The sequence below is a fragment of the Mastigoproctus giganteus genome, chromosome 14 (assembly GCF_048544385.1).
Source record: "Mastigoproctus giganteus isolate SK-2022 chromosome 14, ASM4854438v1, whole genome shotgun sequence".
NCBI classification, from domain to species: domain Eukaryota; kingdom Metazoa; phylum Arthropoda; class Arachnida; order Uropygi; family Thelyphonidae; genus Mastigoproctus; species Mastigoproctus giganteus.
In genome coordinates, this window is record NC_143588.1 from 30,384,326 (window position 1) to 30,412,120 (window position 27,795).

The 27,795-nt window shown below is 37.9% G+C and overlaps 1 protein-coding gene across 1 annotated transcript in view; it reads right to left on the reverse strand.

Moving 5' to 3' along the window:
* LOC150075041 (uncharacterized) overlaps positions 1 to 20,269 on the reverse strand; it is a 38,007-nt gene extending 17,738 nt beyond the window's left edge. The window contains exon 1 of the mRNA XM_090389066.1: positions 20,242 to 20,269. Within this exon, the coding sequence (XP_090245192.1) occupies positions 20,242 to 20,254 (13 nt within the window). The 5' untranslated portion in view covers positions 20,255 to 20,269. The remainder of the gene's footprint in view (positions 1 to 20,241) is intronic.
* Positions 20,270 to 27,795: the final 7,526 nt, after the last annotated feature.

The window sequence follows — 27,795 nt, forward strand, 5'->3', positions numbered from 1 at the left end:
AAGTATTAATTATTTATTTTTACTAATTATGTATGTTATGTAACCTAAGTCGTTATATGTATAGTTAAAAGTACAATTTAATTGACATTGAAGTTCAACAAGATTAATAGATTTTACTGATTAATTGGCGGCAAATTAATTAATTGATTAATTAATTAATTTGCCGCCATTGTTAAGCGATACAAAATATCTCGAACTAGATAGCATAAGCTTAATATAGTATAGTATAGTACTTAATATTAAGCTTATGCTCTCTAGTTCGAGATATTTTGTATCGCTTAACAATGGCGGCAAATTACGAACGGTAAACACGTGGATTTGATACCCGTACCGATACTAAGTAATACCTACAAAATCTCTATCTAAGTTTCTTTAAACTAAGTATCGTAAATAGGAATATAAAGCTACTCTAGAAATTAAGTTAATATGCCAATTTAAGCTAATAAAACAGAAAATAAATCAGAAAAAACTTCTCTGTTCCAGGAGCGGCCAAAAGCTACGTTCGCACAGGCTGCCCCCGAAATGGACCATAATCTGCCACGCTGGTCCAGTGCGGGTTGGTAGATCGCCGTATTTAGCAGTCAGGAGCTTGAATCCCGGTCAATTCAAAGAGCGTGCCTGTGCTACTGCACTCCCGCACTGGACTACTCGGCTACGGAGGCCTTTCCCAGAAAATACTGTAAACCAGGTTTATTATCATATCACCATTATGATAATAAACATGTCATTATATATCACCGGTAACTGGCTCATTAAATCCTTTAAAGCACTATTATTTATTTATTTTATTTTTTTTTTGCCTTACCAACTACCATTGGCTTAAGCCGATGCAAGCCATCAACATTTGCACAAATAAAACTGAAATCCGCTCCTTATTTACCTTACGATCAGGGGTGCTGTTTCATGCTTGTAAGCATGGGTATTTTCAAGAACAGCACGATAAAAAAAGCCGTCTCGTCAGCATCATAAAGCTGTGATAAAATGAGGCCCTCATTTTTAATGCGGTCATTTAGATATTTTCTGAAAGTCTCAACTTGTTCTTCATCTGCACCTGAAGATTCACCACAGGTTCTTTTATTAACAATGCCGTGGCGCTTTCGAAAACGCCACAGCCATCCATCAATTCCCTGAAATTTTAGGCCCATATGCTTAGCAAGCCTTTCAGAAGCTGCCTTTAACTCAACATCTCTAACAATAACACACGACATGAGAAAAAATGGAACTCCCTTTTAAAATCACAGAGGCCACAATCTGTATATATGCACGTAATAGATTACGCGAACGGTGAATTCGTAACCAACCAATCCAACTATAACTTGACAAAAGACGTACACAATCTTCTCTACAAAGGCTTCAATTACAGCGTGACCCCAAAAAAAAACCCGTACAACTAATATGTAATAAAAGTCCAAACAGGCTTATATAGCCACAGCAATAGAAAAAAAATTAATAAAACAAATAAATAATGTGATAAAGAAAAAATCAAATCTTACTCCTAACCTTACAAAAGAGGAATTTCAATGCATAAAAAAATTAGCCACAAATAAAAACATCATCATTCAAAAGGCTGATAAAAGCGATTCAATAATATTAATAAACAAATCCGATTATGACAACAAATTGACAAACCTCCTAAAAGATATAAACACATACTAAAAACTAGGCAAAAATCCTATCCCCACCATCAGATCAAAAATCGAAAAAGAACTAAAAAGATTACGCTCCGAAGAAAAAATTACCAGAAATTTTCACCCAGACCTCTTAGCCTATACTACACGTACCCACTACATATTCGGAGTCACCAAGTTGCATAAACCAGACAAACCATTGAGGTCCATAGTAAGCTTCAAAAATATATCAACAGCAAACTTAGAGAAATTCATGGTTGACATACTAAAACCCCTAATGAATTATTCCAAATATCGCATAGAAAACACGGAACACCTATCAAAATATAAAATTCACGTCAATCAAAAATATAAAATTTGAACCCGATGGCAAATTATATTCCTTCGATATAAAATCACTATACACAAACGTCCACTCTCAAAAAGCTGTGAAGGCCACTCAAGACATGTTACGTAACGATCCCACACTTAAAAACAGAACAAAGATATTTCGGATATAACAATCTTACTAAATATACTGTTATCAGCGAATTATTTCACCCATGAAGGAGATTTTTACCAAAAAGTATATAGGGCACCAATGGGCGCAATGGCGTAGCTACCATGTGGGCAAGCAAAGCAATTGCCTCCAGGCCCGGTCCCTTTAGGGGGCCCGCGTCTTTGACTGTCTCTTCTTTTTGCAATTTTCATTAAGTAGGGGCCCCGAAAAAGAGTAGCTACGCTGCTGAATGGGCGATTCCATAAGTGGACATCTCTCCGAATTTTATCTCCTGGAAATAGAAAACGACATGATTTCCAAGTACCCTTCCCTATACCTCAAATTTTATGGAAGGTACGCAGATGATTGTCTGCTTATAGGCAAACCACACACCATAAATACCATCTTCCATGAGTTGAATAATGTAGATGATCGGCTACAATTCACAATTGAAAATGAAGAAAACAACAGGATCAACTTCCTAAATTTAACATTAACAAAAAATGCCACCAAAATCATCATAAAAATATACCGCTATCCTACCAATAAGTGGCATTATTTACATTTTTACAGCTACGGCCCCCATGCTTTCAGATATTCATCTACAGAGGATGAATGCGAACAGGAGATCGAAACACTTAAGAATAGATTTTCCAACCGCGGTTACCCAAAATGGCTCATAAACGGCGCCTTAAATACAACCGAAAAAAGAAGTAAAGAAAAACCAAAACGAGAAGCGCCAAAAAAAAAAAAAAAAAATGGATAGGGCTTCCGTACATTGAAACGTACCAAGAACCATCGAAAGAAAATCTTCAAAGATTTCGGAGTAAATCTAGCCTTTAGCAGCTCCAAGAAACTATGGACATACGTAAAAAAATCAGCTATGAACAAAAAAACAATAGATTTCAAACAGCAAACAAACATGATTTATGCAATCCCCTGCGCACCGGACTGCGATTGCATATATATAGCCAGCACGAGAACATCGCTACATACAAGAATAAACATATTCTTGTATGTAAAAACATAAAAGCAGTTTAAAACATATTCTTGTATGAAAAAACATAAAAGCAGTTTAAAAGTAGCCACAAATAACAAAGAAAAAAACAGACCGAACGGGAAAAAAATAATAGTTCCGAATTGGTATCTCACCACTTACACACAGAACATTACCCCTCCTTCGAAAACGCGATAATAATTGACAAACAAGACACAAAATTTGTTAGAAACCAGTGAGACACTAGCAATGAGATCAACAAACAGATCAATAAACATATATAGACCAATAATAATCTCTGAAGAATAGGACCTAAAACAAATATCCTATAAGTTAAATTTTAACGACAGAACATAACATCCCCCCTCCCCGAAATCCAGGACGTCAACAAACGGGGACGAGTAGTCACGCACATGGATTTCTGAGTGAAACTCCTTTCTTTCTCTTTCCTACCTTTTTTTCGCCAAAAAAAAAATCTACAAATTTCCAAATTCCCAAACTATAGGTGTAATGAAGCGAAAAATTCTTCCTTTTCCCCTCCCCCACCCTACTTCACCCTTTTCCGACTACTCAATCCCCCCCCCCCCCTCCACGCTTTTGAAATACGGCAATGGAACGTGCCCGAGCTATAAAAGACGGCCTCGACACGTATTCACTCTCCTTTGAAGATGGTATTAACGAAAAGCCCCCATCAGGCTTCAGGACATCATCTCCCTTTATGTCAACAATTACTCCCCATGCAAGGTTTTAGGACAAAAGCTGCCGTTTTCCTTCGTCCTCCTTCCATATAATTGCAATTCCAACACCTTATGAAACATCTCTCCCGGATGCAGCCGTCTCTGAAGAAAACCCCAGGTAAGGGTATTCTTCTACCTTAAATAAAATTCCTAAAATATTCCTAAAATTTAATATTCCTTTATTTCCAAAAATAACCTATATTATCCCTTTTCAAAAAAGTTTATTTTAAATCCATAATGAGATCGCAGATCCTCTACAAGGAAAAATTAAGATAAATTATTAGCATTTGTCCGATTTTACGAAAATTAGGGGGTTTCGAAAACTCAAGTTGTCTGCCTAACAATAACACCACTTGAGCGCTGCTGAACAAACCACTTGTACACTGCTTCCTCTAGATTTTTATCTTTGACCACTTTTATTTGTTTTCTACTACCAACTGTACAAGTAGGCTTGGAACAACCATCTGCGCTGCATTTTAACGCAAACTCCTTAAGTTTTTTTATTTTATTTTTGCGAAAGGCTGAAACTGTTTGCTTTTTTGACACTATAAATCTCGCGCACACGTGCAACGGTTACACCTCCTTCAAGCTTCTCAATCAGTTCTAATTTTTGTGCAACGCTCAAGTTAACACGTTTACGTTTTACTTCTTTATTCCGCGAGGCCATAATGATAGACAAATATTACGTATTTATTATAAAATATGTAAAATCATAATTACGTAAAAACAACCAAAACGTAAACAATAGAATAGAACGAACTGCACCAGAATGCTGACAGGGTTGACGCACTCCGCTAATCACTATTAAACCTCTATTAACCCCCTCCCTCACCTAGATAACGTAAGACCCAGAGCCCAACACCGGATGCGTGATAAGATAATGCTGACTCATTGAATAAAGCACTAAAAGCAGCTTTTAGTGCTTTATTCGTAAATAAAAAAAGTTCTAAATTTGTCCTTTAGCACAGAAATTTTTTGTCCCTTAAAATATATTTTTTGTCCCTTAATATATATATATATTTTTTTTTCTTTTTTTTTACGTTATTATTTTTTTAATAATGTTTTTAATAATGGCACTCTTAAGTAATTTATTTTATTTTGTTGAACCCCTACTTAATTTTCTGCCTGTTACATCTAAATTTTTCTATATATATATAATATTAAAAAAAATGTTATATGATAGTTATTGTAATTATAAGGATGTACCTTTTTTATAATGAAATAAATACTTAAATTTTTAAAAAATTTCAGTTTAAGTAACTTAAATCCAAATTACCTGGTACCCCTGGAATGTTTTTTGGCAGCCCAGGGTGCTGTGGCACCCCGGTTGAAACCACTGCGTTAGAACGTCGCTTTTCCACAATATTTAAATCAGTTACTGGTCTGTCAACGATAAACTTGAAATTTTAAAGCTTATCGTTGTTATGACAGCAACGAAAAAGTTTTTGCGTTATTAGTTAATAAATTATCTTATTCACTGCAAATAAAAACTAGCAAATGCTCTCACATCCATTCGTCCGCCGGATGAATGTATAGAGGAGTAGTAAGGCGTTGCTATGCGCAGTGTGGGTTAAATGACTGCTAAATACGGTGCTGTTTCTTGTGTTCTTTCGATCTTGTGAACCCCTCTGACTGTGTGGTCGTCCCGGAGTATAAACAGAAAGTTTATTATATATCTAGAGTCTAGACAATGAGAACCAGTTTCAGAGTGGCACGTTGTCTTTATCTACACTGAAAGGACAGAATTCTTGGGACACCTGATTAATGGGCAATGCAACGCTGTCGCCCATCTCGTTAGTGGATGAACGCTTGGCAGGTATATAGGTACACTGCATTCACGTAGACAGTAATTCGATGTCAGTATGGAGTATCAAGAGTGTATCGGGGATACGCCATCTCATCGTGGACAGTGCCGTGGGCGGGAAAGGTGGTGGATAAACGTGGCCGTCGACGTCTGCCTTGCATTGTTTCAGCCAACTGGAGAGCGACAGTGGCACAAATCACTGCCGACTTCAATGAGGGAGGTGCTAGAAATGGCTCCACCAAGACCATCAGGTGATCATTAGCCACAATAGAAAAAGAACTCTTTATTATATACAGAAAGCACATTGCCGTATACAACTCTCTTTACGGCTACAAGCCAGGGGTTTACATAAAAGAAATCGCACAACATAATAAACACACACACACAAAAAAAAAACATTATGACTCCTGAAAGGTTTGAACACTGGGATGATGGATTCAAGGTAGTGATAAATAGGTCTCCAGGAGCAGGTTCTAATGTCCTCTGATGTGGTCCTCGGAAGGAAGTCGACTGAGTACTTTCTGCCTATATTCCTTGTCAACTGCGAATTTTTAGAGGTCACCGTCCAAGGACTGTATGTCTTGCAGCATTTGCACGGGTAGGAACTGATCAGTTAGCTTTAACCAGTTTGGATAGCCTGTAGGATTGGATTAGCCCTAAGGCTTGGGACCGGGATCCTCCATCCGCAGTTAGCTCAGAAATCTGGTACTGAAATAATGCTGACCATCATTTTGATGGCAATGACGAGTCTTCTCTCGTGAATGATGGGAGGATGTCTGATGTTGAGAGCTGCCGCCATCTGGATGGTCCTTGGTGTAGGGGCAAGCCGAAATTTCCATATGAAATTTCGGCTTCCCCCTACACCAAGCCAGAATTCCCCCGCGAAAATCCGTCGAAGATGGGTCTTAGCAGTTGAAGTCCAGACTTCAGCGCCATAGAGTATGAATAGGTAATGGAGTCGCCGACTCACCAGAGTCTCATTGCTAACACCACAACACAGGACTCTACGCCTCAACTGGGCAAAAGAACATCTACACTGGACCTTGGATGATTGGAGATGGGTCTCCTGGTCCGATGAGTGCCGTTTTCAGTTTTTTCGAGCGGACGGGAGGATGCGTATTTGGCTGAAACCGCACAAAGCTGTGCACCCGTCATGTTAACAAGGAACTATTCAGGCAGGTGGACGGTCAGTAATGGTATGATGCCATGTTCAACTGGCATACGTTGGGACCTCTGGTACGTCTAGATGCATCTCTGAACAGTCCAGGTTACGTGTTCATCCTTGCAGACCATCTGCATCCCTTCATGGTCATCGTGCACCCACAGGGCAATGGACTCTTCCAACAGGACAATGCACCTTCCACAGAGCCATGGCAACTAGAACATGTCGCATTCCTGGGTGGATCCTCCACCCAGGAATGCGACGGAATTATGGATAGCGATGCAGCAAGTATGGACGGAAATACGTGTGGAATGCTTTCATGAACTGGTGGACTCAATGCCTCGTCATGTGACTGCCCTTATCCGGGCTAAAGGTGGGCCTACCCGTTACTGGGTAGGTATTCCATGATTTATGTCCACTCAGTGTAATGATTTAGGAATACGACTATGTTATGTAACATTTAATCATTTATAGCATCGGTTTTTGTAAATAAAATATAAACAGAAATCAGTAATAAATACAAAATGTTATTTTTCAGAGTCATTGTGAGCCAGTGACAATGAAACAGTGCCGTGGCTCATTACCACTTTATAGACAGCCGCCATTGCTAAAGACACGTGGATTATGTACAATTATAAGTTAACCAAACGGAAATCTTTCGTAGACAGTGTTGTCTATTTTATGTTTGAACTTAAAATTTCAAACTTGGATTCTCTAGGCTTTTATCTTTTATTCAGGGGCTGGGAAGGGGGTGCAATGGATATGCGCATCCTTGTGGATTCAAATCTCGTTGATAACTCCAGGAACTTATTAAGGCCATTTCAACTAGGGATGAGTAGGATGGTTTAATTCATAGAAAGCATTTCCAGGCGTTTTCGCTCATCATTTGGGATGCCAAAAAACAAAACAAAAACAACCAGCCATTTCAAACGAATAAATTTAAGCAGAAGTAAAACACACGTACCATTTATAGAACGATACAGTTCCTCGTGGTCTAAGTCACTGTGGTGATAATCCAAAACAGCAGTAATATCATGGAATAAATTTTCACATTCTGAATAAATAGAAATCAGACTATTTCTTAATTAGTTGCATTATCATTCAAGATTGCGTGTGGCTTAAAAGTTTCATTTGATTTTTGCAACGTTTATGAATATAAAAACCATTTCGTTGAAATACCCTTTTAAGTGCTATTCTTCTTATTATTTTACTTTATTTATTTTTACATTATTCTTTTACAAGCAAGTGCAGCGCACAAAACATAATTTGTTTTATAAGTGTCATGTTTAATATAGTTTCAGTGTGAGAATTATGAAGTTTATAACAACTGTAATGTAGTTACAGTGCTATACCTCAATGTTCACCACCGGGAAGGGCCAGGAAGGCCCCTCCTGCCCCGGACGGTTCTTCGGTAAGATTGTTAAGAGCAGATGAGGCCCATTCGTGGATATCTCAGGGAGTGGTGGGAATTTCCAGATTTGGTAGTTTGCCCTCTGCATAAAAGGTAAACTGCAGCCATTATCAATCCACTGCAAGATGGAAGCCTCCTAAACGATTCATATTGAGGGACATGGACCATAATCTGCTAAGTTGGTCCAGTGCAGATTGGCAGATGGACCGCTTCCTGGATCGAAGCGTGCTGAAACTGGAAATTGTTTAAAAGGTTCAAAATAGTTCGAAATAAATGTTTACTTTGGTTTGGAGATTTTAGCGAAAATAATTAAATATTTTTGAGTTTAAATTGACTTTTTAGATAAAATATTCTTTGCAGGAAAAAGTTTCATTTGTTTGTTTTAAAACTTCTAAAGAAAGTACATTTATTTCTTATACTAAATTCTCTGAGAGAAGTATTTCATTTAGTTCTAACATGATAATTATAAAAGTTTCACAAAACCCAAGTCCAGATTAGACTGTTTTTTACAAGATGTTTGTAAGTATTTTTATATAGCATAATTGCGGCTAGTCTATACACACAGGTTATTTTAATCTTAATAATCAAAATATGTAAATACTTACTAAGTCTAATGCCTCTTGATTTTCTTTTCTATTCAGTTGAAAGCCTCTGAACCAACTTTAATCCCACCGTTAGGCTATGATAACTGAGTACAAGGTCTTCGTTCTTTCATTTCTTTCTCTGTAGCATACTTTTACAATAATGGTTCGTTCCTAATGTAGTAAATACACAAGGAGCAGGAAACACGTAGAAGAGTTCAAAAGTCATATTTAACTATGCATTTATCAGCAATATAGCACTTGTCATCGCAGATATATTGTCCTTATACACCAGTGGTTAGCTAGGTGGGACAAATGGGTGAGGCAGTTTTGGGTGATAAAATTTCCAATCGTGATGCCAGAATTTAGTAATATTTACAATTGGGTATTGAGGGGATCATAGTACTGGGAGACGAGGGTTGATTTCTGCTCACTTTCCTGCTCTTAATTTTCAGCAGAAATAAAGTAATTTTTGGTTATTCTATACAGATACACACGAGGGTGACTCTCCGTCCCCCACCCCGCATATTTGGGCAGAATGAAAATTACTTCGCTGCACTATCCTGTTTGGTTACATTCTTGCGGAGTAATTTAATGGTGTAATTAAGAAGAAAACAAGATCCATTAAACTTTACTCAATTAAAGGTTTGAATCAGTGTATTATACAAGGTAGGATCAAAACATTTCAGGACTGCATCTGTTGACAATATCTGAACATCGAATAAGAAAATTTATTTTATTCTATATTATTTAAATTATTTTATTCTATAACTTAGAATGTTAGAATTTTTTTTACAGTCAGGTGACATTTTGGATGCACATGGACTAAGGTTTATTTTTAGCTGTCGTTTTTACGTTAGGTACTTTCATATGGTCGCTTTCCAGATGCCACTTTTTGAACAATTTATAAAATTTTGTTTTTTTGTTGAAGAAAACAGGCTCAGACTAGAAATGACTGCTGAAACATACGCAAGCCCCCCCCCTCCCCCACTTTATCAAGAGGTAGGATATTTGAATGGTACAAGAGCTTCAAAGATGGACACCAAATGTGCGGAACATCTTCTAATCGTTAAAGTAAGAATTTAAGACACGGGCTCTCAAATTGGAATATTATATAGTAGTTGTCAGTCCATCATATTTAGCATTAGTAGAGGTATATGATGCAAGAAAGCAAGCTTATACAACATCTAAAAAAAAAACCTTCCCATTTACTCCAAAAGTTTGTCTAGTTCTGCCTGAATTTAAGTTGTCAACTTCCACACCGACAGATGAAAGCTTGTTCCACCAATCAACCACACGCTGGTTAAAAGCAAATTTCCGCACATCTATTCTACAACTGTCTTTCCTCAATTTGAATTTATGCCCCCTCAGGTGCATAATCTGAGCAAAAGGAAGAATCCCATCAGCATTGAGCTTGCTCAAACCATACAAGGCCTTATGCACCTCAATCAGATCACCTCGCAGGTGCCTAGTCTCCAGACACTGTAATTTGCAGAACTTTAATCTTTCTTGATAAAAGAAACCCTTTGTTCCACTCACCAATCTCATTGCCCTCCTCTGTATTTATAGGCATATGATGCAAGAAAGCAAGCTTATACCACATGAGCCAAAAACACAAACACTACCCATTTCACCCCTCCTTTACTTCCACCAAAATTTTGTCTAGTTCTTCCTGGAACACTCCACGATAATGCTTCTTCTTACCGTGACAGTAATTAATTCCTTATTCACCTTGCATGATACGATTTTTCCCTCCCAGACTAATGAACTTATTAAAGAGCTTATCAAGCTTCTTATAGATCATTGCCCCCTACAAAAGTCCACAACTTTCTAAAGCGTGTATTTTTTTAATTTACTATTAATATTTTAATAGTATGTGAAAAATCACTAGGCCCAGCCTCGTGATTTTCCACATGACCTTTGAAGTGTTGAAATGAAGTACAGCGAAATTTGATAGCATTGCTGGTGGCATCAGATCATTTCTACGCGCTGAAAGCTAATAACTGTCTGAATTATTTATTATTTTCTGTGTTCACACGCAAAAAAATGAAGCATGCTCTGTGTCTGCCACGGCGTAGTGCTTCATTTCACGAAATTAATTACACGACCGAAGAAATAGCTTAATCGTGTGTTATGAAAAGGTTAGAAACATTTAAAACAACAAAGAAAGGAAAGGAAATTCTGGAATGAATTATCGGGTTTTTTTCTTTCTTGAGAAGGCTTTAACTATGTGTTCAGATCTCCTTCACTGTTTTATAACGATCCACTTTAAAAACAAGAACTTCTGAAAACTTTTATAGTATTTTGATAGTACAGTATTTTGTAGTGATATTTGACGTAGTATTTTGTTAATACGAGTATTTTGTAATGATATTTGGTGGTAGTGACGTCAGCACAATCTTCTGTTTCCATCGGATCCCAAGGATTCCGTTTGCTTCTTGTTGATAGCGTGATCAGTTCGGGGGTTCTGCCCAACGCCGAATTTACCGAGGTGAAATGGCAAAGTTTCTCCAGAATCCGAATGTCGCTGGGACCTCAGAACAGCGCAATTACTACTTTCTACGACCATAATTTTAGAGCCTCTGAAAATATGTGCATCGGGGACATCAGACCATCCAAGCACGACGTTGGACCTAGCATAAATTATTCATCTAAATATGAGTTAAGTATATTATTCGTTTTATGTACAGTAGAACCCGGATAAGAAATTCCCGCATAAGAAGTTTTTCTCCTGTACCAAGCTTGGTTTCTTAAGTCCCAGTTTGAACTCCATACTTTGTAATGTATTATAATAATAACTCTTTATTGCATACAAAAGGCACACGCCGTACATAATACCCTTCACGGCTACAAGCCAGGGATCTACTATCGAAGGTAGTTCAATATTTCACAATTTCGGGAGGAATTTTTATGGATCTTTTTCACAATGTGGCTGAGTTAGTCGGTCTCAGGCGAGGGTAGCATGGTTTTTTTATCCTGGAAACTCTGTTTTTCGTCCGGCAAACAGAAAACCGACCTCAGAACACAAGCATATTTCCGGTTGCTGCTGTAACATTTTATTAAGTACTAAGAAAATCATTAACTGAATGAGCAGCGCCATAGATTTTATCCTCAGCATTTTGGTATTTAGTGTTTTAATTTCAGGATTCTTTATTACCGTAACTATATTATTAAAAAAAAAAAAAATTTTTAAATAATACAAGGCCTAAAGCGAATCCTTGAATTATACTACGTACTTTGATACTTTGGTGTATGTACATTCCAGTGTTGCAAGCACAACGTCCCTCCTCTTAAGGATCCGAGAACTGATATTTTGTTTATAATCCTCAGATTTATAAATCCGCCCCCACTATAAGAATGGAGTGGTATTGTGTTTACACCAGGAATGCTTTATGGTATGGGCATTATTACTACTCGAATTTTTAATGATGCCTTAGCTTCTTGTTCATATCTCTGTCGTGTATTTTATCTGTACAAGTCTGAGATCGGTTCACTACGGCTTCGATTGCAGAGGATTTTAGAAATTCTTCGAGTTGTCGACGAGAATTGAACCAAGACGTCTCTAAACGAGTGGCAGAACGGTGATATATCTTGCAAGCAGCCACGGAGGACACCTCCGGTATGTACATCTGGCATCAAGTATAATATGTAGCCAACTTTTCCAGACATCATTGGAGTTGAGGCAAGAACGAGCCTCTTTTCGTGCCAAGGCATGCATGCACGCACGGGAACGGTGCATGCAAGCATAGATTGAAATATGAAGAAAATCTGTAACGTTTGCCACATCCTACCTCTAAAATGAGTTTATGGAATCAAGTTCATTAGCCATTTTCTGCTCCCCTTTGTCCTAAGAAGACAGCTCCTAAGGAACATTTAATTTGTTATTCTCTTATTAACCAAGTTTGGCTACTAGTATCAGATGGTTTCTTAAGAGATATGGATGATCGTATCCACTCCCAGATAAAGCTCCAAGCAGAGGCAATCTAGCGAAATACGACCGTTGTACGAGGGGTGATCCTAGTATTTTCCAAAGGTGGGGCTATATCCCGTGTAACTTCTACCAGGACTACTCCTTGCTTACACCAAATAAAAACTCGAATCTTTAAAATCAGCGTGGTACTGATCATCCACTCGCTCAAATGGACAAACATCTTGTGAGTTCATCTGACCCTACGTGGTGGTCCAGAAGTATTAGGTGCCAGGATGGCCCAGTGATTAAAGCACCAGGACCTGCCAAACCAGAGTTTATAAACCATGCCAGAGCCGAAACGCAATGACAGAAGAGACGTAAAAACAAAGTGTTGTTGTTGAAGTAAGTTTTATTTTTCTTTATAAATCCACTGTTGTTTTGTTTTAGACGTGTTTTAGACTGGTTGTATGGTATTGGTGTTTTCGTGCAGTATCGCGGTCTTATCAAAATTATTTCGTGGAAATAAATTCTCTTTATACAGTTCTGATAAATGTGACGGCCATCTTTTTTCTTGCGGGTGATCGGGTAAAGAGGAACAGTTGATAATTAAATGCTTCTATTCCGCATTGATTGGAGAAATTATATTTTAATAACGTACTCGTAGATTACCTTGTATGTTTTGGTAGTGATGGCCACGAAGCTTGTTATTATTGAAGGGCATAGAGAATAATACTTAAATATTCACTAGTTTTCAATATTCACCTCTCCGATCTTCGAGAGAGAGATCCAAAATTGTTTCCTTCCAGTATCAAAGTCTTGCTCGACTTTCACTTACAAAAATAAACACGTACAGAAATGTTTGTAGTCATTTTGTCTCTTCTACAGTCCAGTTTGCTACACGAGGAGAAGAAGGAGGTAAGAAACCTGGCGGAGACGTTCGCATTACCTGGATTTCTTCTGGAGGGTGACACTCTAATGGTGGAGAGGATGTCCCATCGTTCTCAGCATACTTGGAATTTTCGGATGATTTTTGAAACTTTAATTTAGAATTGTTCAACCTTCTTAGGTACGACATGTGAAATACGAGAGTACACACGTTTCCTATGAGACCAATCAAGAGAATCCCTCCTCCCACTACCGTCAAATGGAAACAAATCCACCATCTGCGTTTTTTCACCACTTTAAAGTTGCTGGTACTGTACAGTATCAAGGCTACACCAGATGACGCCACCAGCAGGCCACATAAAGTCATTATGGAAGAACAGGTGTAGGCTGTTTTGATGCAAGGCGTTATCATGCTATTCGGCAGCGAATATCTGTCAATAAAGAAAGGAAAAAATACAAAATGGAAGTCTTTATTCATGAAATCAAAGTTTTTATGCTTAACTCATTGAATTACAAAAATTCCACCACCATTTTCTGATTTGTCAAAACAAACAAAACACATCATAATGCAAGACGTCACACATTCATTAAATTAACAACAATTATTTAAAAACATAACTTTCTATACGTTCAAAAAATATTTTATAACGCGAAACGAGTACAGTTACTGACTGACACGGAAACTATAGTGTTTAATATAAAATGAAATAGAAACCTAACGTTTTATATTAATATTCATTTCTATTGTTTGTTGCAGTTTTAAAGAGACAAAACTTAGAACAAATAATGTAAACTTCAAACAAAAAAAATCTACAAAGTTAAAACACTTTCGAGTGTTGTTAAAAGTCGTCAATACGCATTTCCTCACTTCCTTTTTCTCTCTTGACTGGTTCTGCGCATTTTAAAACTCAAACGGGCAGTGTTTTTATAAGACTGTTCTGGAAACAAATACACCATGCAAAGAGAATAATATAAATAGAAAAAATCTGCTAAGACGAGTCGCCCTCTGTCGCAAAAAGATTTCCTTTTCCCTTAGGTCTCACGAGAGCAGCAATTGAAAGCAGTTTCAGGACATGCAAGAAATTACGTAACTTTCTCCCACCCTTTTCTTAGCTAAGAGAAGAGCATGATGGAATATATGCACACTTATCTCAAAGGAAAAGAATAAAAGATAGTGGTATTCCACAGTGGAAACCTGCACAAAGACATTGGACAAATTTCTACAAAGTAATCTGTTAACTAAGTTGTAGTTCGTTTATTTTGTTTTTTCTTTTCTTTCTTTTTTTTTTTTATTATTTTCGCACAGCTTGCACAAAAAATTAAAGGAAGATTCCTTGGCTTTCAAATAGTAATAATTTATAAAATTTGGGATGGAGCGACAAAACTTTTCATATGAACCGAATATAAAATTCCACGAAAATATATCCACTAGGAGTCGAGATGTTACATGCGGACGGACTGACGTGGTGAAGACAACAGGCCCTTGTGCATATACTGTATACTAACGCACCTAAAAACTACCTCTTTCAGAAGTTAAAATTTTAATTTAACTTCTGAAATTCGATGATAATAGTGCAGTCTAAGATGAAGTGTACATCGAATATTAGCCATTGTAGGCAATGACTAACATAATTTATATTTTTCGTGGCTTTCATTTGCTTTGATTTCATCAAGGTATGCGAAATTTCTTGAGTGACCTCTAAAACCACGTATGTCTTAAACCGCAATGGCCACGAGAATGAATATTCCATTTTAGGTTAAAATGTAGATCTGGATTGAAATAAAGAATTGGTTTATTGATATCAGCGAAAAAGTAATAAATTATAAAGGAAAAGAATTAGCGGGGCTGGTCCAAGAGGCCCAGGTGCAAATTAATGTTGCGACCATCCGGTCCGCCTTTCTCGTACCGAGAAAGGGGACTTTGTTTTGATTTGTGGTCCCTTTTCAATGGGAGGTGGGGGGATGATTTGCTAAGGGTCGGCTCTGGGAACTAGACTAAAAGACCGTGAGTAATGATGGAAATAAGGGAAATGGATGGAAGATGATTAAAGAATAAAACCACAGGGAAAAAAAGAAAATAGAGTATAAATATAGGTTGAGAAGAACAGAGGAATGGCTAAAGATGAAGTGTACAGAACAGAGAACGGAAAAGAAAGAAAAGCATGATTTAATGTTCGAAAAGGTGAGGTTTTAAATAAGGAATTTATAAATGGTCCAGAACACGATGCAGTTGAAGTTGGAGAATTATTAAAAGATAAGGATTCTATGCCAAATAAATGGACTGAATATTTAGGGGATATACAGTGGCGGACAAAAAAAACTGCATCACCTTATAAAAAGTAACATTTATAGTGAAACGTATAAGATATTTTGTTTGTTGCAAAGCAAAGGTATTGCGTTAGATAACGCTTCTATTGCATCAGACAGTAATTGCATCAGCCGTTTCTATAAATACGGCCAAGATCATTACTATCTTGTTTTACGGAGGTGTAAGCATGGCTCCATATGTCCAGTTGACACCAAGAAAAAAAAATGTAGCTGTTGCTCTGTCCCAGGAAGGGCTTTCTACGCGTGCTATGGCTGATAAAATGAGCTGCCACTAGTCAACAGTATCGCGGGTGCTGAAATTAAAGCGTGAAACCGGTGATGTGAGGGAAAGACCTGAATCAGGCCGTAAGAAAGTGGCTACGCCTTCCCAAGATCAATATTTGAAACGGCCATGTCTTCATAATCGCCATGCTAGTGCTCCTGATCTAAAACTGGACTTTGAGATGGCCTCTGATGTTGAAACAAGTGCACGAACTATCCAAAGAAGGCTTTCGGAATGTGGTCTGAATACCTATCGGCCCAAAAAGAAGCCTTTGTTGACCCAACAAATGAGGAAGAAGCGACTTGCTTGGGCTAAAACGCATGTTTCGTGGACAGAAGAGCAATGGGACGCCATCTTTTCTGACGAAATTGAAATTCAACCTGAATGGCTCGGATTGGAAGCGATATGTCAGAAGACGAAAATCGGAGGCATACCATCCTGACTGATTTTTTTTTTTTTTTTTTTGATTTGGTAGTTGTTGGCGCATCGGCTTCTGTGGCCATATTGCACCTCCCAAGGTTTTTGCAGTACTTTGATCCAAGCCCGAGGCGGGAATCGAACCCGCGACCTTTGGGTTGCCGGGCAGGTACTTTACCCACTTGGCTAGCCCGGTCGGCCACCATCCGGACTGCGTAACACCGACTGTAAAGTTCCCCACCAGTCTGATGGGCTGGGGATGCATAACAAGCAAAGGGGTGGGTGGGGCGAATTAAGTTTATTAACGGAACCGTGAGTGCAGAAACCTACACTGCAATCTTGGAGGAGCGCCTGAAACCCGTTATTAAGGAACACCACACAGATGTCCAAAACTTCATTTTTCAACGGGACTCAGCACCTTGCCACACAGCAAAATTGATAAGTTTTATGCTATTTAGATTTAATGATGAGTTTGTTCTTGTCTCACAAGGCTTAAAACATACACAAATGTTTTCCCTCGTTTTTCTCCCTTAAGGTGCAGTCATACCTCAGAAATGCTGGCATTACAGTGTTGGACTTTGGTTGCATTATAGTGTTAGTGCAGATTTGAGCCCTATTGAAAATTGCTGGTGCATATGTCGTCTAAAATTGCTCAGAAGAAGCCAACAAGTAAGATTCAGCTGCAGGAGAGCATTGTAAGGGTGTGGTACCACGAAATTGGGCAACCGTATATCCAGAAGTTGATTAACTCTATGCGAGATCGTTGCAAAGCTGTAATTGCAGCTCGAGGAAGAACAACAAAATATTGAGGACTTATTTTGCTGATTTACAGTACATAATACTATTATGTTAACTTGTCATTTCAGTTTGTACACGTAAGTGAAATCAAATGTATGTTTAGTTGTCATGATTGCCATTTGAATGATTTCTCACATTTCCATTAATTACGCATTTTACCCTTTGGGAAGATATTTATGACAGTTAGATATATCGGGTGGAGTCTTTCCATTGGATTTCATTCACAGAGATGTATATTCCATCTAACAAATGCATTTCAAACATTTTCAATGGTTAAGATAGCAGTTGAGAAGAAGCACATATGTATTTACAGGGAAAATGTACATCGAATTAAAGAGGTTAGTTAAATGTTTTGTATGGAGCGCAGATATGGAAGAGTAAGGGTGGAGGATAGACAAAGTGAAAAAATATTGAGGAGGGTACGAGAAAATCGAAGTATTGTAAAGACTATAAAAAATAAATAAAAATTGGATTAGAGGAAGAAGAATTGTAATGCCAGATAGTTTGATAGAGGCTGATAAATATTATGTGCTTATGGAGAAGGCTAAACAAGGGAGATTGAGTTCTGGTTGTCATGGACAGTATGACAGAGAACATTTGATTATGGTAATCATAGACAAATAAAGACTGTCTAGACACTGCAAATCGCCGTTATTATTATTATTCCCCTTCCTTCCAGGCGCCTCCGTAGCCAGGTGGGAAGGAGCAGCAGTGCGTAGCACACGCTTCTTGATTAGACCGGGGTTCGAGCCCGTCACCACTAAATACGGAGGATGCGGAAAGGTCAGGGAATAACCACCGCATATCCCGGAGCAATATGGCCTTAGTTGCTAATGCTCCTAAAAACCAAATAAACAACAACAACCCCTTCCTTCCCCCCTTTTTTATTTTTTTTCCAGAAAGTAGGATTGAGAACTGTATAGTCAAATTTGTGTTTGAGCAATTGTATAACAATAACTTGTTGGTAAGGATTCTACAATCCTTAATGAGTTTCTGATGAAATATACTCGATGAAGGCTAATAAATATTGTATTATTATAATTATAGATACGATAGAATTAATCGACGATTATGATGCACCTGTGGAAGCATGGGTTTCTTTGGAATGCGATTTTTTTTTTTTTTCATCTGGACAAAAAGGAACCATCAATAAACAAATAAAAACTCCAAACGATGTCCGTAGTCAGGCTACTGATAGAGTTGCCACATTAAAACTACTCATGGGCTGTTTTTTGACCTCCTGGAGGGTAAAATAAATTAATGGTAATGCCGATACAAGGTTGAATAAGAGATAAACCATTTCAGTGAGCATGTATTCAGCTATGGCGCGTGGCATAAAAAAAAAGTATCCCAGAAGTGAGACATCCTCCATACTTACCAGATATCTTCCTGGCGTTTTTCTACTGTTCCTCGATCTTAAGGGAGGAGAGCTTGGAAGGCAAAGGATTTTAGGACGGTGGAATAAGTGTGTACATGCTGAAGGAGCTTACTTGGAAGGGAGTTAACCTTTCATCTATCCTTTTAGTACACTATCTCAAATTGAAGGGTTACTAAAATATGACTAATTGAGCTAGTAGGCAGAAAGTAAAGATGGGGGTGCTGTTTCTGTGAAATCCAAAAGGCCCCGTCGACAGATTACAAATGTAAGAATATGTGTAACGGATTCCATGTATTTCTTTTTATCAGACTTAGACTTCGAAGTTGTGAAGACCCCGGAAAATTGAGTTTATTGCGCTTTTTCAGTTATTAGTTGGAAGCCAGAATAGTGGTAAAATTAGCTGTTCCTTGTCCAAATGATTCTATATATGCGATAAATTGAGGATGAGGAATCTTCATCTAAGATGTGTAGATTACCATTCGCGCAGTTTATTATATAGATAACGGTGGATGGATATTATAGAGGATAAGACAATCCGTCAAGAATTGTTAAATCCTTTACAATATCCGAGAAGGCTAGCGTTTTTTTTTTTTTTTTGATATTATTCAATCCTACTGCTGGCCTTCATTGTGATAGTAATGGTGTTAAAAGGGTAAGAATGGCGAGTCTCCATAAGAGATTCTTTACTTTCATAAAAATTATTCCAGAAATAGTGTTGTTCGTGTGACTTTTGAGAACTAGAATTAACTTAGATTAAGGAAATGCAATCCTATTCGAATTATTTCTGCAATTTGCATGCAGAATGAAGTAAATCGTAAATTACTACATGAAGTACGAATGAAATAATTCGTAAAATGATACTTTTTAGTCGCTTTAGTGTTTTTTGAGCAGTATGAACACCCGCTAGGCGCAGTCCTACTTTGTTTTATTTTAATAAAAATAGAGGTAGCGGTGGAAGATTGACGCGAGTGAATGGTTTAATTAAATGAATTGAATTATCGAACAAACAGACACTTCTAAAGTTAATATAATTGACACTACATTAGGAATTCGAGAGATGATTTTTTAAATCTTTTAACAACAGTTTTTGATTCTAAATTCAATTTTGCTTCACGGACAGAAGTTGATGCTGTCAATTATTTTATAAATCAAGATTGTTACTCAATGTTCATCCCATTTAGATATAATTATTTTCTGCTATACATGTTTTTCTTTCATTATATTATAAACACAGCAACTTTTTTTTTGGGGGGGGGGGGGCTTGTATTTTTCTCTCACAATGATGCTCGCTCACAGTCAGACTTTTTAATACCACTTTTCAGCTGGTTAGAAAGGAAGAAACTGACCCGGATAAACTTCTTTCCTTTTAGCTGCTTCTTGCACGCCAATCTATTTCTTGGCACTTGATCTCAGTAGAGAAGAAATATACTTTTAAACAAAGCAATAAAGGAAAAGAAATACTTACTTTCCTGCACCATTTCTCCGTGACTTCCATCATTGCCAACGATAGTGTGTTATTAATATAGAGACGTTTCGTGACTCGGGGCTGCTCCCTCTGTCGGAGCTCACTTTAGTCACGTCACGTGAAAGGAGAAGTAACTGCAAGCGACTTTGATGTTATTGGTAGAGTTAATGAAACTGAGAACGTTAGGGACTTAGGTTACACCTTCTGGGTTGTGTTTCTTTCAGTGAAAGATAGTACGTTAGAATGAATTCTGATTCAGTGCATTTGTGGAAGTCGTGTCCATGATGAAGAAATAATCATGGAGTTCCTGATGTTTACCGATGACATTTACATCATTTCACTTATCTGAGTACTTGTTATAAAGTAGGCTTCGTGCATCTTTTCATTTTAAGTCTTTGCTGTCTATCTAGAGGAGAGTGCTCTAGTTTCTTAATTTTTCTGCCTTAGATTCTCAAATAAAAGAAGATATCATCTTAACATTCGCTATTCAATTATAATTCAGTAAAATAGCCAAGTCTTTATCCTAGAGGTAAAGTGGGATACGGAGTTCAATACAGTTTCCGCATCATCCAGTAATAACATGCATGACTCATTCCAAACAAAGACACATCATTCGTACTAATGTTCTTTTCAGTATTACATTACCATATCATATTTATCTGAGATTCCTTGGGCTGTAATCACTTTTGTTATACTACACCAGTTCATATGGTGTACTATAACGAAACTAGATGGGATCATTATGTCTGTATGAGTGTGTTCATGAGTAGATTTGCACGTTGTACAGGCTATAAAATTCTAAATAAATCACTGTGATATGGGGTCTGTTTCCTCCGCCTGAGACTGGTTAACTACAGTTCCCCAATCGAGGGTCTTAGCATTACACCGGTCTCCAACGAGATTCGAACTCAGTTCACTCCAAATGAGTGACAAGGGGAAGTTTCACTATGCTCTCACACAAATAGTTCAAATCAGTTTTTTTTTTTTTTTTTTTTAACGAAACCCCAAAAATGAAAGGTATTAGCACCTATAGTATTTAGTACAGTACTTGCATGGGTTAAAGATTGAGAAGCAGATTGTTGAAATTGCACTTTATTTCTGTAGATTGTAATTTTCAGTTAGTTCTGTGAGTTTTGAGTTGGACAGTAAATGGTTGCAGATGGTTTGGAAGAGGCAAAACTGCAGGTTATAATTCAGAACAGTGCCCGTGAAAGTATCTATAGAAAAGATACAGCAGAAACAACCTCTATGAAACAGAGTGGAAAGACAGGTCATTAATTAATGACTGCCCTGTTTTGAATAGAGTTAGAGAGGTTTTGGCTGGAGCTTGAGAGCCCCAGATCTGGGGCACCTCCCCAAGTGGATGAAAAATATTCCTCTAAATCCTCTTTGCTGCCTGGGAAGCAATATTTGTGATGTGCTTATGATATGCCAAGAGAGGGTAGAAGTTAGGATAATCTCTAACAGAGATATATGATCCTGATTAGATGTCTTAGTGTCATCGAAGATGAGCAGTACACTTTTTTTGCGAGAAATAAACCAGGATTGAGTTTTAGAAAGATTGAAGTTCATTGGTTACAAAGCCATTTCAAGCAGGTTTTCTTCAGCAGCGAATTTGTATTAAATTTTGTTTCAAATTAGCAAAAGTGCAACAGAGCCCCACGTAATGTAAAAAACAGCTTTTGGAGATGCTATTTGTCATTCAAAGACTTTTCAGCGGTTCGAACAGTTTAAAAAAAGGCCCCTGTCCATTGATGATGAGTCTCACTTTAGCCATCCTTCAAAAACCTATAATTCAAACTCTAGCTTTTAAATATCCGCGGTTTCTAGTGAAATTGGTATTTCTTATAGGTCGTGTGTCAATCAACTTTAAACACAAGATTTGGGAATGCAGTGCTTTTCAGTCAAGTTTGTGCGTCGTATTCTCGCTGGTGATCACAGAGTGGCACGTTCGGATCTTCGTCACGTGTTGCTGACGCACACTGTTTCTTCCATTACTCCTGATGGTGAATCGTGGATGTATGGAAACAAAGCCCTCTCAATGGAAGACTCCATCTTCTCTAAGCTTCTTCCCCTCCCTAGAAAAGCAAGACAATCTCCATGAAATATCAAGATTACATTTATCATGTTTGTTGACTCACCGGGTATTGTTCATTAAGAAATTGCCCGCATGATCAAACAGTGAACCAGGAATCCAACAAAAGCATTTCTGTGGAAATAACACACACAGCTTTTCGCTCGAGAATTTTTGATTTTTCTGATATTCTCGAAAAGGTGCCATCTGAGTGGTTGCACTACCTCAATAAGTAACAACAGGAAGCATTGCACATCCGAAAATGTAAGGCTAGGCAACTCGTTCTGGTGGATTTCACATTATGAGATGTTATAAGTAATGATGCCACGTTTCACAGAAGCTTTAAGTCAGTGAGTTGCATAGTCTAACCAATCATAAAACAGTTGGATGCAAGAACCAACTTTGATGTTACTTACCTTGACTTTAGAGTACAGCTCTTGATACTGTTGTCTATGAAAGGCTGTTATATAAACTATAGAGCAAATTGTTGTAGATCCTTATTGGATGAAGGCCTAGCTAAAAGGCTATGAGATGCCAACTTACTGTTTCCGTAAATTACATGTATTCTTGTGATTTGCCTGTTTTCTGGATGAAAAACCAGTTTCTGGGAGAAGAAGCTTGCAACCGTCCCTTCTGAGACCGATTAACTCAGCCGCGTTGTCAAAAAAAAAAAAAAAAAAAAGCAATGATTATAACCATTGTATTACTCGTCAAGACCCATGCAATTTAAACAAGTGGCTAAGAAAGCACTTAGTGCCCTACCACATATGGAAACTTCGCAGGTAGGAAAATATGTCATTGCTCAATTATATAAGACGATAGAGAGACAGCAATTACAGTTTGTGTTTAGGTTTGGAGACTCCATCTTTCTTAAAATGAAGGAAGATGGAGCTTCTAGAAAGGATTCCAAGACGGGTAACCAGATCAGTGAGGCGCATTAATCGATGTCTCTGAGTTTGCAGTCCGTATCTTAGAAAATGCGGAATGCAAAGCTTAGCAAAAAGATTTATGGGGGGGGGGGGATATAATAGAGGTAAATAAGTCCCTAATGAAATCAGTAAAATGAATGATGCAAGTATATTTTCAGTGGCAAAAGACAGAACCAGATCTGGTACAAAATTTTTAAGCTAGATGTACTGTACTCAATCTTGCTTATAGAATTTTTCCACTAAGGTGCATCACTAAAAGTAATAACTCCCATGTCTTATGATTAATGACAAAAAACTCACCAGAATCAACCCAATATATTTAAAAAAAAAAAAAAAAAAAAACGAGTACTTAAAATTGTTATTTTTCCGGATGACTCTGCAGCATCAGTACAAATGAATAAAGCACTCCATTATTCTATTAAAAAAACGAAACAAATTTACTTGCCTGCAGGTTGCCCTCCCAATATCCCATTAATACATAGAATTTACCTCAATGCTTTTTTATAGAATACTTCAACACGACACACTCCTGAATTCAAAACGACGTAAAATTATTTCTTAATGGCTTCCTTCCCTCAAAGACATGAATGGTCCCACGTATCCACGACCCATAGCTAAGTTACCAAGTAAGATTATTTTAAAAAAAGGCTGTAGGTTCTCCCCCCCCCAAAACCTTGAATCAATTATTTTTGAATATGGTCATCATCCGGGCTCGTCGGCTTGGATAAATGTGTTCTGATTTTCAAACATGGCACTATTTATAGACACGCTGAATGCAGTTGTATTACAAAAGGTGTTTTTAACATTCTTTTTATCTTAGAAATAAATCCTTTTCTGTGCGCTACAATAAACAGAATTTCACCATTACATATCCAGAAAGAAATAAAATATGACGCAAAGAGGCAGGTTTTAAATGCGTTTATTTAAGAAATTAATCACTTAAGTATTTTTGAAATTTGTTTATAAAATATATTCAGCCGATTATCTTTCTGTACAGACTTACACATAACGTACAAAATAAATAATAGTAATATAAAAAAGTGAGCAACACAGTAAAGGGAGAAAACGTAAAGAACACTTTTCGGGCTATTATAAACAGCCCGTCTCAGTATATTTTCCAAAAATGTGTGGGTAACAGTTTATATTCGAATAGTTCTGTAGAAAAATGGCCGCTTATTCTTCCAGGTAGGTACCAGATGGATTAGAGGTACGCGCAGAATTTAAGATTCAGTTCTCTGTACACAATTTGTACGTAGGTCCATAGGGCATGCTGCTGCTGCATTCGAGGCATGAAGTTCACACAAGTTTTCACAATGCCCTTAAAATAGGACGTTAAAAAAAATGCTATAACGGATTGGTATGCATATATTAACAGCCTAAAATCTCAATATATGCTTTCGACTATTAAATATTGCTACGCCTTGTATAAAAGGTAATTAAAAAAAAGGTAAACATTTCCCAAAAATAGTCAAACCAATGGTTTCTTTATAAAGACATGGTTGCCGTTTGTTGTATGGGCATGAAGCTCCCTCTAGTGGATCCACAGAAAGAAAAAAACTCCTTTTTCCACGTTTTTTTAGATATAAGTTTCCCGGTACAGCAAGAAGTGACTCGATGATGCTGAGAGGGTTGACTGCGATGCCATGTGATTCAAGTTATCGCACGAACGACTCTGATCGAGGGCGTCTAGAGATCGACTCTGTCCCAAACTTTTCGACCTCCATCTTTCGTTTTCCGTAAAACCGTCGTCCTGAACGACTCGAGGTATCAGATTTGACCTCCTTGGCAAGGTCGCTCGCTCCTGACTTTCTCCCGCGTACGGAGGTACCACTTCGGTGATCAAGACGGTCTCCGAACTGGTTTTTCTTCTGTGAGGAAGGCGCGTTCCCACTAAAGCCACCAGAAGTCCGCAGCAGAGTATAACGATCCCGGCAATCAGAACGCTGCTCCGAACAATGGCGTCAGTGATAGCTTCGTCGGTGCTGGCGACGATCACCATGCCAATCCCGAAGACGGCCGCGAGGAGCCCGATTACGTAACAACTGATGGGAAGAAGTGGGAGTGAAGATCGCCGAGGGGTTGTTAGCTGCATCTCCAGGTCGCGCGGGTGTCCGCCGCTCCACTCTGTTGACGACTCTGCTCTCGACGATGCCAGAAGACAACGCTGGGAAGAAAATTGGTCAGTCATATTAGTAATGTCACCGCACAAAACACAATATTAAATAATAAAACAGTGATCTTTGATAAGCATTTACTACGCGGCTATTTTTACTTCTCTCATGGCTTCTCTACGCTGCCACCACTATCTATACGATCTGAAATCAATACCGACGGACGCCATGGTAACTGTTGCCACGGTGACGTGACAGCTGCACAAACACGACTCGATGAGACCGAGAGTGATTTCGTAGTTTGCGCCGAAGTGTAAAACGATGGGGTCATCGTCATTTGTACACAATTACGGGTTTCTTTGCTTAAATGGCCTTCAGAAATTGTAGATTAAACATGCAGTGTGACTGGTTGTGGTTTCATTGTCTAAAAGGGAAAGTTAAATGTTTACGGGTAATTGAACTCCCAGTACTGATTTTATGCGATGTTCCTTCCCATCATGCTCTTCTTCGTACGCACAATAGATTTTCTTGAAGAATCTAAAAAATATTCCATCTGAATATTTTTTTTTTCTTCATTTCATAACGAGTCGCGATTTGTATGAAAATATTTAAATAATAAAATTCAAGTTGCCTTCACTTTATACTAAAAATTTCTTAATTTTAAAAGCTATTAAATACATTTATATCCCTCCCATAAATGACTTTACGATTAACTGTAACAGTTACGTTTTATCCCCCAGCTAAATTCTATTAAACAGCGGTGAAGTGGCGTTTCAAGAAGTAGGGGAAGGTGGATGTAAATCTGTGAATTTAATTCAAATAGATGAGTATAGAGCCTCGTTTTTAGATGCGTTAGCATAAATGTATAATGCACCTATAGTTTTCATGTCTGTGCGTCTGTCCGCATGTAACAACTGGACTCACTTGACAGATATTCATAACGTTTGGGCATTTTATAAAGATTTTTCATGAGAGGGCATAAACACTGAAATTGAGGAAAGACAATTATCGAATAGATGTACGGAAATTTGCCTTTAGCCAGCGGGTCGTTAATTGCTGGAACGAACTTCCATCTGTCATTGTGGAAGTTGATAACGAAGGAGTGGACAGACTTTTGGAGCGAATGGATGGGTGGAATGGGAAAATTCTCTTTACTTTTTTTTTGGCTGATACTGTATAAGCTTGCTTTCTTGCCTCGTATGCCTCTATCAATGCTAATGCAGCTCAAGCACCGGATGTTATGTTTGTTGCACTGCGCTCGTTGGAAGGATAAATAGGCAATTGGTCGATGTGTGGAAACAAAATCTTGTTTCGGGCAAAAAGTCTGGTTTTCTTGCTATTAATTATGACCATTTGCTAACGCTCCTGAAATGCAACATACTGCGTACATTAACTTGTTTCCATTAATTTACACTGTACTTACCAAATTAAGTATGCAAAAAGTACCGGGACATGAACGAATAAATAAATTTTTATGCAAATTGTTGGCCATGAAAATATTGTAGAATACAAAATTATAAATGAAGCCACAGAAATTAAGATTAAATTAACAGGCGACATACTAAGCGAAAACGAGTTCGGAAAATCTGAATTGGCAAGGATGCAATGCAGTAGGATTTTGCATCTGACGATTTTCCGAGCTTCACCATTGCGAAAACATCTGTCTGGAACATCATACGCAAGTGAAAAGACCGTTGGCCCTGAACCATGGAGAGTGCATATCTTGACAAGAAATACTCCAGCAGTTGGTCAAGGACTTTAATCCAGTTTTGAATTGACTCCAAGAGGCCATTGATTTTCTCCCAGCTAAACTTGGGCACTTTAGTGATGAGCATACTAATTGTTTTCATGAAGATATTTCTACCATGGAAGGCGAAAGTTGGTAGACTATTGCTGGATCAGAGAGGCTATATTTTGAACTTGCCTTCTAACGCTGATCTATGGGTGCCGAGCAATATCTGACTTCAGCTCACGAGATACCATATTTCTTAAATTACTTTCCCTTCTCCCTTGGTCTTGACCCTCTCTTGGCATAGCTTCATCAGCTAAGAGACTTTCGCGTTTATAGTGCGAGTATTTATTTCAGTGATAAGCTCTACAATTTATATGGAAGTGAGATTATTTGCGAACATTTTTAAAATGTTTTCTGATGCTGTTAATCTGTTTAAATCCTGCATTTTTAGGCTCATTACCTGGCTTTCAGTTGGTATTGTGTCTGTGCCTTTTGAAGAGATGACTCAGCCATTCTCCAGTTCCCACCTCCCTATCCTTCGGCGCTAATACTTAATGCTGTGACGCTTCTCTTTCATTCCTACCTTTGTAATCGGATTATGTCTGACTGGCGCAGGACCCTTGGAACTCTATTAACCCCAGCTGAAATGTTTATAACTCCAGGTGCTGAATGTTTCAAGCCGCCCTGCTCCTTCTTTAAAACTTTGTT